We start from the raw sequence: 20,716 nt of genomic DNA, 5'->3' as shown, positions 1-20,716 counted from the left end.
TTTATAGTAACATATTTCCATACAAATAAATCAAATAAAGTTTAGTATTAGTTGTTTTCTTGTTTGTTTGTGTGTTTTTTTATACTGCAGGGTAATTTGTTGCTTTTATTAGTAGTAGTAGTAGTATTAGGAAAATTATCTACCTTTGATATTTCACTTTACAGTTAGAAAACAAATTCGAATATTTTAGCTCATTTTATATCCACAGCTAGGCCATGCCACAGGCTGAGTTATGGCAAATCAGCATTTCATGGAGACTGAGGCTCCATCCCACTGAAGAGAGCATTGCTGTACCGTTAGATCCAGATCCTCCTGATTGGGGAAATGTGTGTCAAACAGATATATCCTCATGCAGCATCTTCTAGGTCTGGTTGGTTAATCAGTCACCATTTCCTGTTCATTTGCTGGAGTCCGACTTTGACCTTTCACACGGAAGCAGGAGGGATTGAATTATGGAAGTAGTTTCCTTACCTGTCTCCTGAACTGCCATCTCACATCTCCACTAGCTTCCACATGGTCCAGAGTGGTCCTTCATTTACAAACATCACCTCAGGTCAAAACTGCGTGCAGTGGCACAGGGAGATCAGCTCGGTGCTTTGTGACCACCTGAAGGGGTGGGATAGGGAGGGTGGGAGGGAGATACAAGAGGGAGGGGATATGGGGATATATGCATATGTATAGCTGATTCACTTTGTTACAAAGCAGAATCTAACACAACATTGTAAAGCAATTATACTCCAGTAAAGGTGTTTAAAAAAAAAAAAACCTGTATGCAGTAAAAACATAAAACGGTTCCTTCACATTCAGAATAAAAAGTAAACTCCCTGGTCTGGCACACCTGGCCTGTGTCTGGCTCCCCAGCTTATGTCTACGTCTTCTGTACACAGTGAAAGCACTGTGCTTTCTCCAACCGTGATGCCTTGTCACAGTCCATTCTTTCTGCTGAGAATGTGTTTTCCCTCCTTTGCTCGGTAAAATCCTGCAAGTGTCAGGGGGTACCTCCTCCAGGAAGCCTCACAAAATCCTACTCTTCCTTTGAAACTTATCTCAGGTGTCATCTCCTCCAGGGAGCCTTCCTCCACCTCCTCCCTTCCCCTCTCCTCTGGAGTTAGCAATATGCTGTTCTCCAGTGACTTCTCATTAGAGATTGTGGACAGCTCCGTGTATTTTAATTTTGCGCTACGGGCCTAGATAGTGACCTCTTCCACAGTCTCTGCCAAAGAGTATCTAATCAGTAAATGCTTGCTGGCTGAATGAATGAAGAGCTTTCTACCTGAAAGTTCCTGCACTACTATGACCATGTTCTAGATTTATATGTATGTTTTGCAACCACAGAAAAAAATTCAGCTGTGAGTCATCCCTCCGCATGAGCTTTCATGCCTCTTGTTCCAGACATCCTTTACTTATTAGTTATATTTTAATTTTTCATCAAAGAATCAAACATGTTTATAGATTCTTGCTGTGTATGCATTTTGAGAACTTTATGTAAAACTTCTTGCACTTTGCAAGCAGAGTTTCACATGTGACCCTAGCATCTGGAGAAGCATTCACCATGTTTTTTCAAGTACCTGGGGAAGTTTTCTAAGACACTGTTTCACGAGCAGTGTTTATTTATTTTCCTAATATATGTCAAAGGCAATTTAGTGCTCACACTGTTATCAGCTACAACTCAAAATGAAAGCCCATTCATCAAAAGAAGACACATGCTTTGAGATTTTAACTGAACGTATATTTATATCTATCTTTACAAATATCCTCAATTGAGCAAGTGTGCAGAGAAAGTCAGACTATTTTAGAGTTCTGTTGTTATTTTTTGGTCAGTATCCAAGAGGATTTTTTTGTTTGTGTGTTTGTTTTTACTGGTTAATTAACATCTAATCTATTAACTAGACAAGATGTATTCATATCCACCGTTCCTCTTGCGCTCAGGCCTCCTTAATGAGTTTCTTGTGATCTTTTTATTTTTTCAGGAGGAATGTCAGAACTACATCCGCGTACTGTTGGTGGGTGGCGACAGGTTATTTACCTGTGGAACTAACGCTTTCACGCCGGTCTGCACCAACCGCACGGTACGGCTTCAGGTGGAGCTTTGACAGATTTTAATACCGGGAAAATCCAAACATTCTATTAAAACCCTAGTTTTAAACGTGTTTTTATTCTCCAAAGAGTTGCTTTTTAATTTAAAAAAAAACATATTTTGTCAAACTGAATAAATATTTGATGTACTGATCGATTACTAATAACACGATTGTATAAAGAACTGGTAATAATTCTAGCTTGTTTAATTAAATTTAAATATGCTTTCAGACCATTTCTACCAGCTTATTTCCCACCATACCCTAAACATAATCCTAAACGTATTCTTATTTCTTTTTCTTCTTTATTGTAGGGAGGCTGTTAAGTATTAAAATAATCTAAAATCATAATCCAAGTGAAGAAGATACAGTTTAAAAATTGGATGAGAAGGGTGTCAAAAAAGTAAAGCAAACTAGCAAACAAATGGAACCCTAGGAAAAGTAAAATTATATGCCACCCTGTGTCTTTTTATTTTAACCTGTCATTATTGACAGGGGAATTTTCAGCCTCCAGCTCTTATACCTGTAGAACTGCCGGGTTATCAGAGCACACGTGTAATCTTCCTAATTTGGGATATTCATTTGGTCTTCCTCCACGAACATGATGAAGAAACATCACTATGTTAATTTCCTGGTTACACACTTTCTCTCAAGACCTGAGCTTACCATCTTCTTTTAGTATTCATTATTTTCAAATAACATTCAGTTGTTGGAAAGAAAGGGAGGATGTTGATGCTAAGAAGTGATGCTCACAGAGAGATCCCTAGGTACCATGGCCTTTCCTAAGCACCTTACAGCTTCATCCTCACATCCACGCTATGTGGTGCTTATCCTCTGGGTCACCACTTTATAAGAGTCTGAGGCTTAAAGACTTTAAGTAGCTTACCCGGGGCTACACGTCTAATAAAGCAGGCAGTGTATCTGAGCCCCCCTGCCTAACCCCTCTGCTCTCGTACCTCTCAGGTAAGAGTAAAGGAACCAGTGGAGAGCAAAGATTCCCTCCCCACATCCAAAGAACTTTCCTCATTCACTGATTGCTCAGCTCCTCAAATGCTGGATTCCCACCACTTGACTGCAAGGCACTGAGTTGCCTCTCTGAAAACTAAAAACTAAAGGCTTGGAAATCTGGGCTACGTGGTGCTAAAATCCATACATCCTTACCCATGAATGCAGTTTTGGGCTATTCATAATATTTCAATTCACTTTTATTGATAAAATTGTACCTACTTTTTATTGCAATTTGTATTTCTATAAATACTGAAGTTGGGTTTGGAAAAATCTGCACTGTCCCATGCATTATAAATAAAGTCATAGACAATAATCTCACTTCATCTTTTGTGAGTATCCAAAAGCCAGAGGTTCAGTATCTCTCAAAGGATGATGAGAGAGGTGGATCGGTAGATTGTCTAAGGACGACCACTGGGTACTGTTCTCATCCAGGTCAGAGTGCAGAAGTTTGTCACATTGTATGAGCCCCAGAGAGTGTATCGTACATGCTTCATTTGCAGTTTGGGTGGATATTCTCCATTCACGTTCTTAAAGGGGTTTCCTGTGGGATAATTTGTTTCTCTGTCTCATCCTCACGCCTAGCTGAGTAACCTGACGGAGATCCATGATCAGATCAGCGGCATGGCCCGCTGTCCTTACAGCCCTCGGCACAATTCCACGGCTCTCCTCACGGCGGGCGGGGAGGTCTATGCAGCCACGGCCATGGATTTCCCTGGACGCGATCCCGCTATTTACCGAAGTCTGGGCGTCTTGCCCCCTCTCCGCACCGCGCAGTACAACTCCAAATGGCTCAACGGTAAGTCTTACCTTCACTCCCAGTTTCCCCTCTCGTTGGTCTGTGATGCCCGGTGACTTGGTGCTCAAAAGCAAACTGTCACCGTTTCTAAAAGTAAAATAATTTCTTCATTTTCTAAAGAAATCAAAATGTACCCGGTTTTGGATTTCAGTGTGGAAAAGGCATCAGATGGCTCTTTGCCAACTCGGAAGAGAAGTCATATTCTCCACACTTAAGACGTGATAATAAAGCTAATGCTGATATGAGCGTTCCTCAAACTGAAGCTGCTTTTTCATATTATTGTTTGCAGTTTAGGAAATCCGATGTCATGTCAAAGATATCTGTAGCCTCATGTGCATTCTTTCTTAACTTCTTTATTAGATAGCTAAAAAGGGAAATGACTAGCGTTTCATGAAAATTTCAGGCAATTGTGTAAAAGAATGTGTTTGGCTTTACGTAGCTCCAAATAACTTGACCAATTTTTTTTTAATTTTTTATTTTATATTGGAGTATAGTTGATTTACAATGTTGTGTTAGCTTCAGGTGTACAGCAAAGTGATTCAGTTCTACACATACATGTATCCATTCTTTTTCAGAGTCTTTTCCCATGTAGGTTATTACAGAATATTGAGTAGAGTTCCCTGTGCTACACGGTAGGTCCTTGTTGATTATCTATTTTATATAGAGTAGTGTGTATATGTCAATCCCACACTTCTAATTTAGCCCTCCGCACCACGTTTCCCCTTTGGTAACCATAAGTTTGTTTTCGAAGTCTGTTTCTGTTTTGTAAATAAGTTCATTTACATCATTTTTTCTTTTAGATTCCACATCTAAGTTGACCACAGTTTTTTTAAAAAGGGTGTCAAGTCATACAACTAGAAGGTCAGGGTAGGTGTCTTCAGAGTTGCTCACTTCAATGACTCAAGAGTTAGTAAGAGACCCAAGTCCTGTCACCACTGTCTCTGCCACCCACAGTCTGTCAGGTTGGTCCCCAGGCTAGCTCTGCTCATGGGTGCAAACCTGTGGCTACAATTCCTGGTACTGTATCCAGACATGACAATATCCAGTGGAAGAAGAACCACGTTCCTTGTTTCCTTTTTTTTTTTTTTTTTGAAGAAGTCAGAAACCCCCAGAAGACTTCCCTTGAATCCTGGGCTAGAACTTGGTCACTTGCTCAATTAACAAATAGAAAGTGATTCCAGCCACCCAAATTGAAGTTAAAGTTGGCTAGATGCTGAAATTCAGCCCTCTGCATATGGGTACGTTCATGTGTGAATATGGTTACACACACACACTAGCAAACACAAAGTTATTGATAGACGTATGCACCATATGTAATCCATTCCCTCAATCGTTTATTTGATAGTTTGCATAAAGATGAAATCTTGTAATTGCCATGATAATATTTACTATTTCAAGCTTTCAAGTCCTACAAAGATTTACTGGCTGTTCATCAAGTACAAGCTCATTATTGTAGACCCGAGTTTCTCACCTCAGCACTATTTATGCTTAGGACCAAATAATTCTTTTCTGGGGGAGGGAGTTTGTCCTGATTATTGCAGGATGGTTAGCAGCATCCCTGCATTATACCCGCTAGATGCAATAGCATGTCCCACCTCCTGAATTGTGACAGCAAAAACTTTCTCCAGAAACTGCCAGATATTCCTTGGGGGAAATATTGCCTCTCTTTGAGGACCACTGGTTTAGAATGATCACTTATGCATATTTATGCATTTGTGTATATATACACACAAGCATTCTGTCAAATAAGATAGTCAAACCAGCCATCACAGTTTGCCTTTAAAAGACTCCCTTGTAGAGAAAAGAGTCTTTATCCAGTTTCTTCAGCAAGTTGAATGACTCCGTGAGCTTCCAAAGGGCAACGTGAATTGTTTTCTCAAACCAAAGCAGTAACTAGATTCCCTAGGTTAACATTATTTCTGTTGAACTGGTTTCAGCTGGACCTTTCGACTCTCTGTGGAAGGTCTTCTTTCCGCTCTGATGCTTTCTTTCATCTGTGTAGCTTTAAGTTCTTTCTATTCATTTGCTGAGTTTTACTGGCCAAGCAGTTTCCAGTTAAAAATCAAAATGACTTATTCCCCAACCACAAGCATTGCATTTAGAGTTTGCTGAAAGCAAAGTAAAAATTAATTCGGAGTACAATCTCTTTCTTTTCGACATCCTGAAGAATATCTTGGGAAAATAATTCAGGTTATGGCACGAGTTAGAAACACTGTTTCTTTCCACGTGACTTAGATGCCCAGGCTGATCAGGTGCTCAGATGCTGTTAACCCTCTGGGTGCAATCTTTCCCATTTGAGACTCAGGTGATGTCATAAGGACAGCTGAAGAGCTCACCCAGGGTTTCCACAGTCACCGTAGGCATATATGTCCTAAAATCATAAATGATATTATCCATTGCAAATAAGTCCAAGGTGAACATGGCGGAGCCGCCACTCCGCTCATGGTGTCATCATAACTCGCGTGGCACTGAATTGCCCCGCTGTCCTCAGGGAGTGTCGCCCTCTCGTTCCCCACCAGGAAGGCCCTCACTCCCAGGGCAGAGTGCAGAGAGCCCTGAGGGTCCCAAGTTCTTGTGTGTTGAGTGTTGATTCCCTCTCCTGTGTTCTCTTGGGACACTTTCTTCTTCTACTGAAGGGTGAGGTATCATTTCTACCTCTGATTGGCCCTGGTTTTCTGCTCTGACTTTCCCTCCAGCATAGATTCTGGCCTCTGAGCCCCACTGAGCTCTGCTTCTGTGCCCCTGCTGGGCCCAGATGCAGGGACAGTTATTCTCACTTTTGACAAGCCTCCTCTGTGCTTTCCCCACTGTGCCCCCTGCTGCCCCTCTGGGCTGGACTCTCCTGACTGCCGTGTCCTGCTGCTGCCACAGCCAGGTCCCCCAGACACATTCACCTCACTGCCCAGTCCGCAGTACCTCCAGGTGTTTACAGGGCTCAGGGTCCCTGGGAGGCCATCACTCAGCTAACAGCTGCTTACAGGTTATGATAAGCAGAGCTCATGTCTTTGGTTTGGACATTTACCAGTTTTTTGCCAACATTTCTCTGTTGACGAAAGAGAACTTTCTCGGCAGGGGAGGTGTGGAGGATAGCACCTGTGAACGGTGGTCAGCAAAATTTGTGTTTTCAGCTTCCCTGCTGTGATTAAATTGTGTATAGGATAATTTGCCTGTACAGGGAGGTAGACCCTTTCCATAATTGGGTTAATTAACTCATATACGGCAAACTCATGGCATGACTGGTACAGCGGTCACTAGTGTTTCTTGTTCGCCTCTGCCAACCCTATTTCAGGCATCTCCCTCCTCAGCCAGCAGCCAGGCACCAACCAACTTCACTTCCTCAAGCCATGCCTTCAGCGACATTTTGGACGCTGGCTGTGTTTGTGTTGTTTGTTTCCTAGGGTTGCTGCAACGAAGTGCCACAAACTGGGTAACTTAAAACAGAAATGTGTTCTCTCAGAGTTCTGGAGGCGAGAAGTCCAAGATCAAGGTGTCGGCAGGCCGTGCTCTCTTTGAAGACTCCAGGGGAGGGCCCTTCCTCACCTCTTCTATCTCCATAGTCCTCAGCATCCCTTGGCTTGTGGCAGCACCACTCCAGCCTTTCCCTCTGTTCACATGGTCTTCTTCCTGTGGCTCTGTGTCCTCACATGGGTCCTGTTGGATTAGGGGCCCCCTTTATTCCAGTATGACCTCATCTTTACTAATTATATCTGCCATGACCCTACTTCCAAACAAGGTCACATTTATAGGGACCAACATATATTTAGGGGGGATAAAATGCAACCCACAATAGTCCCTAATCAGGAAACGCTCAAATGTGGAAATCTTAAACTTCTGTGTCTTATTTTCCAATGATACTGTTACATCTCTTTCTGTGTTGCGGGTGAATCCTCTGGCCACACTCAGTCTCCTGGTCTCAGCTGTGTTCTCCTCATTCTCGACAGGCAGTGTCACCCTCTTGTTCCCAATAGTAAGCATCAGAAGTCCTCAGGTAGGGCTCAAGGGATTGTCATCTTCACCCAGGGCAGAGCCAGCCTGCACCCGTTTCCTCCTTCCATGCTCCAGAGCACTGGGATGGACAGTCCATCCACTTAAACTGTAGCCTTATCCACTGTGCATCCCTCCCCCACCTCACGATCTCTGGGGAAGGGTTGCCTCTCTCTTAGGCAGCATTCTAAAGTGGATTTCATCTCCCTCATTCTGTGTCTGAATTACTCCCTCAAAGGGCTGCAGTGAAGGTTTGGCAAAAATCAGCACTCTGACCTTCCAGAGCAAGAGAAGCACACAGCACAAAGGATGCTCTTCAGAATGTCAGAACATGTAGACAGAACATGGCAAGTCATGACCCTTCAGGGACCCAAGCCTCTGGGGACCTCCTTTGCTTCAGGGCTACTCTTCAGGCAAGTGGTGACATCAGGCTGTCCAGGGTGACGTCCTGCCAGGATACAGAGAGCCCTGAGTAAGGACCTACCAAAGCCTCTAATCTTCCCACCACACCTCCCAGAGACCCAGCATAAATACTACGTGGTAGAGTTCCAACAACCTGCCCTGAGCAAGCTAAGTGCCTTGGCTCTAATACCAGAGTTCCAGGTGCATTGTCTTATGATACCACCACCACTACAGCTGTCCACCAATGAGTGAGTGTCCCACCTGCACCCCTGCACCAATGCAGCAAGACCCAGGTGGTGGCCTTGCCATCGGCTGTCAGCAAGGGCTGACGTGGAGAGGAGAGCAGGGCTGGCTATGACACCTTCATCGGGTTTTCTCTTTCCCAGCCTGTGTGATCTGACTCCGCTGCTACTTTGCCCACGTGCCCTCTCAGCATCCTTTAAGGCGGAGTGCGCATTTCCCTGGCTGCACCGTGCCTTCCTCACCATGCTCCTTCCCATGTGCTGTTTATGCTGTTCTTTCTTCCCTTGAGTTTTGCCTCATCCGTAATTCCTTCTCCTCTGTAGCTTCAGTTGAAGTTGCAGTTTCCCCAAGACTCGGTGAGTCCCTTTCACCCCTTCTGGACAGGCGTTGTGCATGGCTGTCTTCACCCCACGATACTGGAGCACGTGGTCCCTGTCCTGCTCCAACCCCACCCGCATTCCCATTTCACCTGCAGAGAAAGCTGAGACAGTGCTGGCCAGCCCCCAATGCTTCCCTGTGCTCTCTCCTACCCACTCTTGCTCCTGCTTTAACCTCTTACATGCATTACCATTGGCTCCCTCCTCTCTTCCAGGGATTAGCAGACGTTTTCTATAAAGGGCCAGAGAGTGAATATTTTAGATTTTGCATCCGTATCGTCTCTGTTGCAGCTTTTCAATTCTGTCATCGTAGCATGAAGACAGCCATCATCAATGCAGACACGAATGCTGCGTGCACATACAACTTTATTCATAGCCAGCAGGCAGGATCTGGCCTGAGGGCTATAGTTTGCTGGTCCTTGTTCTATCTCGAGAGCTCTCAGCCCCAGGCCATCCAGCTGGCCAGTGGGTTTAGCTCCATTGTCTTTGCTCAAATGCCGCTTCTCAATGGGACCTCGCCCCTGACCAACTTATTTGAAGGTGGTCCATCTAGCCCTCTTGATTCCCTGTAGCCACGTTAGACTTTTATGCTTAGGGTTATGCTCTTTTAGTACTTGTCTCCTTTCCTCCACTAGAATGAATGTTCCCTAATGGCCAGGCTTACTTGTTGGTCACTGATGGATCCCATATACTTTCTACAGTGCTGGACACATAGTAAACACCCAATACATAATTTTTGAATAAATGAATTAATAGATGAGTAGTTTACATCTTTGTTTTCCCCACCCATGAGTTTCTGAATTTCTTGAGGACAAGGATTAGGTGAGATTAATTTTTGTGTGGTCAGCATTTCATATAGTGCCTGAAACACAGTTGAGGCTCCATCAATATTTGTTGAGTGACTAGGAGATAGGCACATTTCATAAGTAGCAGAAATATGAATTTTGTTGTTAACAAAGGGAACGTGTCATATTAGTTGTAACCCAGAACTTTAAAAATATAGATTTGTATGTTTGAAACTGATGCAGGTCCAAACATTTAAAGAATCTTCTTTTGCCATTCTCATTTGGACTCCCATTTTCAACCATTACATATTCAGTTAGTTATCAAAGACAGTGTGATTTGTTGGATAATGTTCTGAAGGAATTTGAAACATTGAGTTATATGTTTGGTCATGACTATAAGTTTCAAAATCGGATTTTTTCCCCTGTGCCAAAATCACTCTTCAAACAAACTTATGTGTTTAGAGAAATACCTAAACAGCCTTAATGCATTAAAATATGAATTGTTAATAACCCTTATTAAATGATTATGGTAAATCAGGGTAATAAATGTTTAATGGTCTATGCTTAAAATAGAGAAACTGTAAAACGTGCCTTCAAGAAACTGGCAATCAAATCAGGGAATCAGTCAACCCATGAAAAGGGGAAAAAAAAATCTCCAAATTAACACTGTACAAATTGAGTTTGTGGGTTCTGGGGGAACCGCTTGCTTGCACATGGACTAAAACCTCGGTAGGAACTTGGAAAAAGGAATCTATCAGTGCGCTTTCAGCATGGACATCTTCGGGGGCCTAATCTCACTGGCAGGCAGCGACCTGCTTTTTTTCCTTCCCTGGAGGCAGCGTTTGTCTCTCTCTTGGGTTTTTTCCACAGAACTCTGCTGATTCCTCCCATTCTCTGAGATTCCAGGCTTGACCTCGCCCTGGAGGAAAACACACTTGAAATCCATTGTATCATTTTTAATGAGCTATTATGTTTCCAGTTAAGAAAACTCTATAACAATCTCAAATTCTCCTGGTTTGAAATAACTCTATTGATGTTACCCATGCATTAAATAGACTGTTTGAGGTCTTTAAAATACAATGATTAACCTTCTAGTGATTAAAGATAGCTTACTTGGAAGGAGAAAAATCCTTTCTGTGCTTAACTCAAGGAAAAATAGTTTCTGCTTATCATGTAGACAGGTGCTTCGTGGAGCTCCCTGCTTCTCCCTGGGAGCAGACACCACTTTTGGGGGTCCAGACACGGCCAGGCTTGGGTGACCCTGTTGGGCTCCATCCTGGGGACAGTGAGATCACTTCTGGCAGTCTACACAGTGCAGTCCCTGAAGGTGTGAACAGTCTGCAATAGGTTCTCCCTGGACAGACAAGATTTGCTAAAGCAGGAAATTCATAAATGCAGGCAGAGTTCCCAGACAAGCAAAATAAAGACAAGAGGGGACTGGGAATGAAGTATACTTGTTTAGGAAATCTGTAGTGTTATCAAGGAAAAGAAGCTGGGTAAAACCCAGAACAAAAATCACGATTGTATAGTCAGCAGCCTAGTTTTGTACTTTACCAGACAGCACCTGGGGAGATGCTTTCAGAGGGGTGTCCTTGTGAACAGTGGACTCTGTTCAGTACTGCAGCTGAAAGGCTAACAGCTGACAACTGACTCGGGAAGTTTCAACTTGTTAAGGTGATGACATGTGGACTTAGAGCATGGGAGCAAAGCTGTGTGACATGAGACCCAGCATGACGAGCTGCCCTTTTCTAATTTTCAGGCTTGATCAAGCCTATCAGAGGGCATTGGGCAGATTGTCTATCTTGTGTGGGATGGATGTAAACACCCTTTGGAAAGAGTGTTGTAAACCAAGTCTGATGATCTTTATAGGGTCAGAAAAGAGTTTAAATAAATGGCCTCCCTGCATACCATTTGTCTGTCCGTGCACCTGCTGGAGCCTCTGGTACATCCAGTTGTTACTCCAGGTGCAAGGGGGAGTCACAGTGGCTCTTTACAACTTACCAGGTGGATGGAAGACTCCATATAGGTGTTATCTGAACCAGGGCCACATGCTGAAGCATGCACGAGCTAGGATTTGAAGACAGATCCCTCCCCCTCTGTGGGCTCCTGGCCTCCCCTTTGTTTAGTCAACATCTTAGGAAATACCGCCACCATAAGCTGCCTCCGTCTCTCTCCTGATGTCCACATTTTTATGCACAAGTTACCATGGAAGCGGGATACAGGGACTTTGGAAATAGTGGCTGGTGCTTCTTGATTGGTGAAAGCTTGCAAAAGGAGATGGAATGAACTGGGATTATTAAACCCAAAGAAGGAGAGCCTGTGGGGTTATTTAACACAGCCCTTTATGGACACAAACATCTGGTAGGTGACAGGAAGGAATCAATCCTTGTGGTGCTCTTTGAAAATAGTGTTGTGTTCTGTCCTGGTCATTGAGTGCTGAGGTCCTGAAAGTTGAGCAGCCACAGAATCCCTTTAGTCTTGTGATGAAGGCTCTATACTTTGCCAATAAGTCATTTTGTCACTGAACTCAGGTTCGGCTGCATGTTCCTCAAGAATCCAACATTGAGAGACAAGTGTTAGGTAAAGGGAAAGATGGCTTTATTGAGGAAGCCAGCCATTCTGGGGAGAAGGTGGACTCATGTCCCCAGGAACAAACTTCCACTCCCCAGGTTTTGCTCAAAGATTAAACAGGGAAAGGAGGAAGGGGCCACGTGCTGAGGAGAGAGTTGCAGGGTACATGATCAACTCTTGGATCTTTTTCAGATTGAGTTGTGGTGAGGTAGCCAGGAGTCAACATCACTGACCTTCTGGTTCCACCCAGTTTGGGGTCTCCATGCTTATGGGCAGTGTACAGTTAATTTCTTCCACCCTGTGGGGACTTCAGTATCTGCAAAACAGCTCAAAGGACATGCCTCAGAATATTATCTATAGCCCTTGAGGAGGAAATAAAGGTCCTTGACTTTGTTTAATGGCTAAATGATTATTACTTTGTCTTCCTTGACTGTTTTCCTTTGCTTCTATATTTTCCCATTTCTCTGATTAAATTTTTTCTTTGGCCAATTTTTTTTTTTTTACAGACAAGAGACAGGCAGAGGACAGTGGGGGGGGTGCGGGGGGGGGCATTTGTTCTGGGAAGGGTCCTGCTCAGTTGCAATTTGGACTTCCAATTTACACATTTCAGAAGAGAATGGATGGGGCTTCCCTGGTAGCGCAGTGGTTAAGAATCCACCTGCCAGTGTAGGGGACGTGGGTTCAAGCCCTGAACCAGGAAGATCCCACATGCCGTGGAGCAACTGGGCCCATGTGCCACAGCTACTGAGCCTGTGCTCTAGAGCCCATGAGCCACAACTACTGAAGCCCACGTGCCACAACTACTGAGGCCTATGTGCCTAGAGCCCATTCTCTGCAACAAGAGAAGCCACCGCAATGAGAGGCCCGTGCACCGCAAAGAAGAGCAGCCCCGGCTCGCCACAGATAGAGAAAGCCCGCGTGCAGCAATGAAGACCCAATGGAGCCAAAAATAAATAAATTTAATAAATAAATTTATTTAAAAAGAAAGAGAATGGATAAATCCCACTCTTCCTTCCCCCATCAAGATATTATGAGGCCAGGGATTCTCTGGTGGCACAGTGGTTGAGAGTCTGCCTGCCAATGCAGGGGACATGGGTTCGCTCCCCAGTCCGGGAAGATCCCACATGCTGTGGAGAAGCTAGGCCCATGAGCCATGACCACTAAGCCTGTGCATCCAGATCCTGTGCTCCGCAACGGGAGAGGCCACAACAGTGAGAGGCCCGCATACCGCAAAAAAAAAAAAAAAAAAGATATTATGAGGCCAGAGGCACCCACTGTATACACTAAGATGTATGGAGACCTGCCTGCGTTAAAAAAAAAAATCCACACAAAGAAGATATGCCCCATTATAGAGAACACAATACACTATATAGAAATTTACTAGTACTTATATAACCACTCATGAAAATGTTTTGATGTTCATTGTCTAGACATCATAGCTGTTTCTTGGTGACAGTCCTGGATCACTCCTGACACCAGGCATGGTTTTTAATATTACTCTTTTTCCCTCTCAAAAGATTTCCAGTTTGGAGCATAAATCATATTTTCATCCTGTTTATAAGATACTCAGTTCTCTGCATTTCAGTAAATTTGTCTCCATATTATTGTATTAAACTTCTTGTTTTCCCTCAGTCAATGGCCTCTCACATTTTTTCATTCACTGCTGAGCATTGGATGGTATAATCTCTGTGTTTTTGTCTTCTTTCTTGCCCTGGCCCTGATCAGCTCAGGAGACAAAGACCAAGCCATCATACGAGTTTACTTATTCTAACTGCAGAATGTTGTAGCCCAGTTTTTTCTTTCAATTAAATCTTGCATATTTTCCTCTTAGTCTTTAAAAATATTTTACAGGCATTAAAATATCTCTAAGATCTTTGAATTAAAGTTAATATTCCAATTTAAAAACTCCTTAAGTTTTACAATTCAGCAGGTTAAATGATTAATTCCTGAAAGAAGTGAACCTATACATTTAAAATATAATCAAGAAAAAATAAACATGGTCAATGGAAACTTGCGACTTTGAAAATGTTCAGAAATACATAGTCATGAAATTACCTATAACTAATTGAGCCCTGGACTGTGTGATTTAGTTGAATCTTATAGGAGATTGGAAGGGCTGCCAGGGGCTTGGTGCTTGGAAGGGAGTGAGCCAGCAGGATACAGAAGGATGTCTCTGGCCCTGTGAGCTAGAACAGGTGGACAAATAGCCAGTTAATGGAGTTCCTGTTGATACTGAGAGAGGGAGAATGCTTGGTGAGAGTTTGGGCTCCTAGGGTACAAGCTGATGTGCAGGTGGCAGTTCTCATTTAGGAAGAGATAGCAATGTGTCCCTGTGGTACAAGTTGCTCCTACTTGAACCAGCATATCTATGTAAGTAGCACACTTTCAACAGAGTATGGTCCCCTGAAGAAGGAAGGAATCACGTTTGCTGGAGCCATGTTTCTCGTCCTCCCGAGATGATTTAGCAATGGCTTCCTTTCTGCCGGGACCTCAGTGAGTGAAGGACCTGGGGCTCCAAAGCTCATGTCACTCTGTCAGCGATCACTAAGGACACGCTTGGACCACATCCCGCTCCCACCTTCACCTGACATGGCCACCACACACACGGGAATTTGGGTCATACGCTTGTGTTTAAGACTCTTCAGCATCTCTCCAGTGGCCCTTGAATTCCAGATTCCTCTCTGTGGATTGTTGGCCTGGCCCAGACTTCTGCCGCCTGTCCTATTGATTCTTTCTGTGCCAACACTAGCTTCCTTCCATTCCTGGCCACCCTTAGGGTCTTCTCTCCGGCTGCTCTCTCTCCTGCTCTTGGCCTGGAGCCCCATCCCAACCTGGCATCTGCCCTTTCCCTGCTCCCTTCCTTTCTGATTCTCGAATTCACCTCGCTGGCCTGGCCCCCATGGTCCTCCTCCTCCCTGTGATGGCTCATTGGTCTGTGTCTTGTTTTTTGCCTTACAATGGCCTTGAGGGCATGGGTTGCAGAATACCCGGGGCCCAGGACAGTAGGACAGCCCCACAGTGGGTGGTAAGGAAGTACCTGGTGATAGAGGTGCTCTGGCTGGCATGCAAGGCTCCACCTCTACCACAGAGCCTCCACCATGTTTGGCTCCAGATCTTCTGAAAGGAACACACACCCTAATTTGATATACAGAATGCAAATCTAATGAGTTAACTTGTTAAGTAAATACTGATGGTATGTTTACCAACATATGCATTTGTATTAATTTATATATTTTTGTATATGTTTATTATTAATTTATGTATTTATTATTTATATGATAGTTTATATATATAAATAGTGACCTATATTTTGATGATTAGCGACCACGTGGTACGCACTTGGCATACTTTGCCTTTGACTTTTCACAATGATACTACATATTGGGTATTGTTATTACCTTTCTAAAAGGAGGAAACTGAGAATGTAGGTTGTTAAGTAATTTGACTAAGTTCATATAGCCAGTAGGTGGAAGTATTGAGCCATATATACATATACCTCGAGCCTATACATATGTATGTCACCCACACAAAACATATACACACAAACATGTATATTTATCCATCTATCTATCTATATATCTAATCTTTTCCTAGAAATCTTAAGGAAAGAATTTTAGTATATCAATGGCTTTTAAGCCACTTTTTACTTAATTTAATTTTGGTTTAATTAGCCCCTCTTAATAAATCTCTAGATAAAATTAGCTTTACTTTGGAACCCTCTGCAGCACATGTTCATGTAGCTGTGACAAGGGAAACAGTGTTCACAATAAAGAGAGTATCTGAAATCTAGGAATATGCACAGAAATGGTTTTGGTTGTAACCGACATCAACAAATTAGGGAACTGAAAACCTCTGGCTCGCTGTGTATCATGTCTAAATATTGTTTCCATTAACTCCTTTCTTTATGTGGAATGGCTTGCTATTTTGAAAACTCAGCCTGGCTTTATTTATGTTTCTCAAATTCTGATCACCTTTAATATATACATGTTTGATTACTCATTATCATTATGGGAAGTTCTACTATATAAATTATTAAAAAGGAAATCAAAAGGAAATCATGAAATAAAGATTATAGCCATCATTTATTGCAAAGCTACTTTGTACCAGTCTCTTTAATCCTTAGGTCGAATTGCTGTACAGGATAAAGGAACACTCCAGATGTCAGTGGTCCAGCCCAGGGTTTCAAGCTGGGATGGGCGAGGTCAAACCCATACAGGCTCCACCCCACCATTTTCTAGTCTGCCTTTGACAGGTGTATCACAAGGTGGCCTTTGATTACAAAATAATTTTGATAGATTTTGATGCAAGATTTTTATAGAGTTGTAAAATTGGAATTCCTTTACTTTTAATGTCCATTTTCATCAATTTAGACAAATATTTCTATATCAAGAGCCTCTCAGTGATCTAGTCAATCATCAGATTGGACCATTGAACCTGGTGCCCCTCCAGACAGATGCAGTAGGCATTGGAATAGACAGAAGACAGAGGGGAAGGATCCATCAGGATGTTCAGTGTTTGGTTTTACATGGTCAGAATCTTCTCAAAGATGTTTGTGCTTTTGCTCTTCTCATTACTCATGTTTATTTATATTGTGCTTCTCTACTCAGTACTCCCATCCGCATGGTCACTATTATGTAAGTCAATGTGCCAAATAAAAGTCCTCATATCATAACACAGTTCTTCTTAAAATCTGACATATTTTGTAGAATACTCTGTAATCCGTAACTCAATATGTTTACAAACATGAGGAAAAAAACAGCTTCTCCATGCATATATTTGTGATAAGGTGACACATACTCACATCTTTTTTATTCTGAATTAGCAGCACCTTCTAGTTATGTGTAGCTCTAATAATAATAATGAATAAAGGAGCTCTTTCCTGCACTCACATTCATTGTAGACAAGGAGGCCATTGACTGATTTATGGCTCGTTCAGTTCACTCAGGAGTGACAGATACTAGCTTATGGTGAATTGCATTTTAACAAGAGACAGAACTTCAACAATGGAATGGAAACAATATGCATCTTATTATCCTGCCTCGTGAGATTTAAACATCCCCTACCTCCAGATTTAGATCTATAAATGCAAGAGCTATTTGGCTGTCTATTTAACAATGATTTCTGCTTTTCTCCTATCTTTGGAAAAGGAATAGGATGCTGGCTGAGTTTCAAAAGGCTCTGGAGTCTCCTGATGTGACAACAGGTCACCCAGTCAGGGTCCATCATCCGCCTGCAGGACCACTGTGGGACCGCAGAATGTGTTTCCAAGTGTAGTTTAGCTCCCCAATTAAAATGACCTGTAGTATGTGGTGAGTTAGAGAAACACATACACTACGTACCAGGCACAAGTTCTTCCCTTGTTTCCCCAGCAGGAAAAAATATAGTTGAGCATTTCTATCTAAAAGACTCTTGGTCACCCTATCATAAAGTGGGTTTGCGGTGGTTTGGAGAGACATTGGAGGTTCTCCATGGAAAGAGGAAGCCGTGGGCTAATCTGCTTGGCATGATTCAGTACTCCTCCCACATGAGATACCTGGGTGAAATTGTTCAGTGGGTGGACAGTGAACATGACAAACACAGAGAGAGGCTCCCACGGTCCCTAGAGGGCACTCCCGGACTCTGGTGGGCAACATTGGAAACATCGTCTCTGGAGTTGGGGCAAACGCTTCCCAGCAATATTCTTGTTTCATAAGCCCTTGGACTGTTGGCTTCTTCCTCCTGCTCTTCTTTCTGTGGCATCCTTGATGGCTCTAATAGCTCCAGAGTAAAGATTCACCCGGGCATCTGTCTTCCCCTCTGGTCTGTTCCCAAGCCCTCCTCACCTTGATTCCGAGTAAATCCACTCACCCCTTTGGTTTCTAAAGCATTGCCCAGAATTCCAAGACCCGTTCTGGAATGTTGTTAATGTAACTGATTGTTCTCTTGCAGTCCATTATTTTCTTCAGTGTAGTATAAGGGTACGTGTATAGGCTGTGAAGTCAGACGGTCTGGATTCGAGACATAACCCAACCCCCATTGCTGGCTGTATGAACTTGGGCAGGTTCCTTAACCTCCAGGATTTAGTGTCTTCATCTATGAAATGGGAGGAGTCACACAGTATCTCCCTCTATAATTCCTGTGCGTTTACTGAGCTTATGAAAGGGGAGAACCCAGCTCAGAGCCTCACACAAGAGTTTAGCACTCAGCAGCGTTTTTAAACTATAGGCCAGCCTTGAGCTGGAAGAAACCAAGGCAGATCTTTTTACTTTTTCAGCTCCTCGACTTCCTACTCAAGACTTCCTAGATACCGTTTACTATGTAGTTTACATGCTGTTTGTCCCCAAGTTAATAGCAGAAGTAGGTAGTCGTGAGGGTGCTTGATAAACCTTGTGGACTCTGCTTCATACCTCGGCCGCATGTGCTGGGACCTGTAGCTAGACACACCTGTCCTGCATCCTCTTTCTTTGTTTTCTTCATTTTAGATAAGGTTTTGTTGTTGTTGATGATGATGGTGTTTTTTTGTTTGTTTTCAGTACAAGGATCAAACTGCAGTCTGGTTATATGAGCCTGGCTGCAGAACCTGCTCTGATATGATTTAGCCTTCTCTGCAGAATTAGACATACATGTGAATGTTATCTTCAGAAACTAAATACAGTTTTGTAATTGTTTCATACCTTTGCTTTTGGGATCTGCTTCAGTGAGTAATTCTCTTTGCGAGACTCACAGTGAATACAGGTTCAAAAATCCCCCAATATTTGCTTTACTTTCCAAAACCACAAGCTGGAGATGTGTAACCTCCTGTTTTTGTGAGCATCTTTCCAGGATATTAAAGCATACTGTACAGTAAATATTTCTAACTTCCATCTCATACCTGTTAATGCAATCCAGGGTGTTTTGTTTTTTGTGTTTTTTTAATATCCATTTCAAGTTAAAGCAATTGATCAGACACTATGTTTGGCAGTTTATAAATTAAAATCAGTTCTTATGAAATTCTCTATTACTTAATGTACTTAACATGACTTAAGAACAATATCATGGGCTGAAGAGAAAAGTACATGACATATATAATGGAGAATATTTGTTACATTTTTAGAATGTGAAGTTGAATTAAATTGAAACATTTTGTGATGACAGCAAATATTGATTGAAATTCAGTTGAATTTGACTGAAAACTGGCTGTAGCCTTTCTGAACAGAATAGCAGGGTACTCAGTGCCACCTGCCTGTCAGCCTCTGAATCACTGTCTGCATTTCAGGTGAGCCTGTGGTGGGTCTTCCTCTTAACATTAATGGGTCATTTTGTAGCCAAACATATTTTTAGTTGTCCCGCCAATAGCATGTCTGTTGATACAGTCTGATTGGATCTGGCATAGTACAAGGCCAGTTGAATTGTCCTACATAGCTAATTGTCCCTGAAATGTGTCCTTGTGGATATAGCTGTTGTGTGTATCTTTCCATTAATTTTGAACACCAAAGGATATTGTCCTATTATCCTAATTTCACCATAAATTAAGACACTTGCTAATGGGGTGGAAAGCTCTTAGCAATAGAGAGAAGAGTAAGAATCAAACCTGGTTATTAAAGATCAGTGTTAGGGCACACCTGTGTCTGAAAGGGTATCACCCTTATTATCAATAGACTCAAACAGGAAGTTGTGAAGATAACACTTCCAATGCTATGTATGAAAGTCAGTTGACAATCTATAATAAATTCCTGAATGCCTGATGAGCACGGTGATTAAGTAAAAGTTTGCCATAATTGTTTCATTTCTAAGTTCCTAATTTTAATCTAATCATGCGGTCAGAATGCTTCCAGAAAATGATTCCATCTCAATACACTTCCCTCCTTTAAATGGATGTCCCAGAAACCTGGAAATAGGAAGATAAGAATTGATCATCACATTTACATGGTCACCATAGTAACAGGAATTGCTAAAGCTGATTCAGGACACTAACCTTACAGTTTCAGTTTTCCCAAATGGAAAACATTTTTAAAGTCCTTACTAAAAGCACATAACTTATGTCAAAGTCATGCTCGCGTATATAAGTAAAATCAAAGAATTTTGGTGTCTTCTACACAAACGTGATACCAGACTCCTGTATTCTGAACCACATTTCATGTTTCTAATCTCATTTCCTCCCGCTGTTTCTTTTTCTTTTCACATTCACATAACCTTTATTATAGTATATTGAAATAATTGTTCTATTTTATTGTTATTGTTGATAATCTCTCACTGTGTCTAATTTATTTTTCCTTTCTTTTTTTTATCTTTTATTTATTTATTTTCTTTTAAACATAGAAGTGTGTACATGTCAATCCCAAACTCCAAATCTATCCCTCCCCCACTGGTAACCACAAGTTCATTCTCCAAGTCTGTGAGTCTGTTTCTGTTTTGTAAATCAGTTCATCGCCCACTGTTTCTGAAGATTATGTAAGAGTATACAAGCAAAGTACTATCTATGGCTTTAAAGTGTATTGCAAATGTTTGCTGCCCATT

General features: G+C 42.4%; 1 protein-coding gene across 1 annotated transcript in view; it reads left to right on the top strand.

The window, feature by feature from the left end:
- Positions 1–20,716, top strand: part of SEMA5A (semaphorin 5A) — a 304,838-nt gene that overhangs the window by 145,248 nt on the left and 138,874 nt on the right. Inside the window, exons 5-6 of the mRNA XM_060091583.1 lie at positions 1,971–2,069; positions 3,666–3,879. Coding sequence (XP_059947566.1) covers positions 1,971–2,069; positions 3,666–3,879 — 313 coding nt within the window. The remainder of the gene's footprint in view (positions 1–1,970; positions 2,070–3,665; positions 3,880–20,716) is intronic.

The sequence above is a fragment of the Mesoplodon densirostris genome, chromosome 3 (genome assembly GCF_025265405.1).
Source record: "Mesoplodon densirostris isolate mMesDen1 chromosome 3, mMesDen1 primary haplotype, whole genome shotgun sequence".
NCBI lineage: Eukaryota > Metazoa > Chordata > Mammalia > Artiodactyla > Ziphiidae > Mesoplodon > Mesoplodon densirostris.
This window is presented reverse-complemented; position numbering and strand designations above follow the sequence as displayed.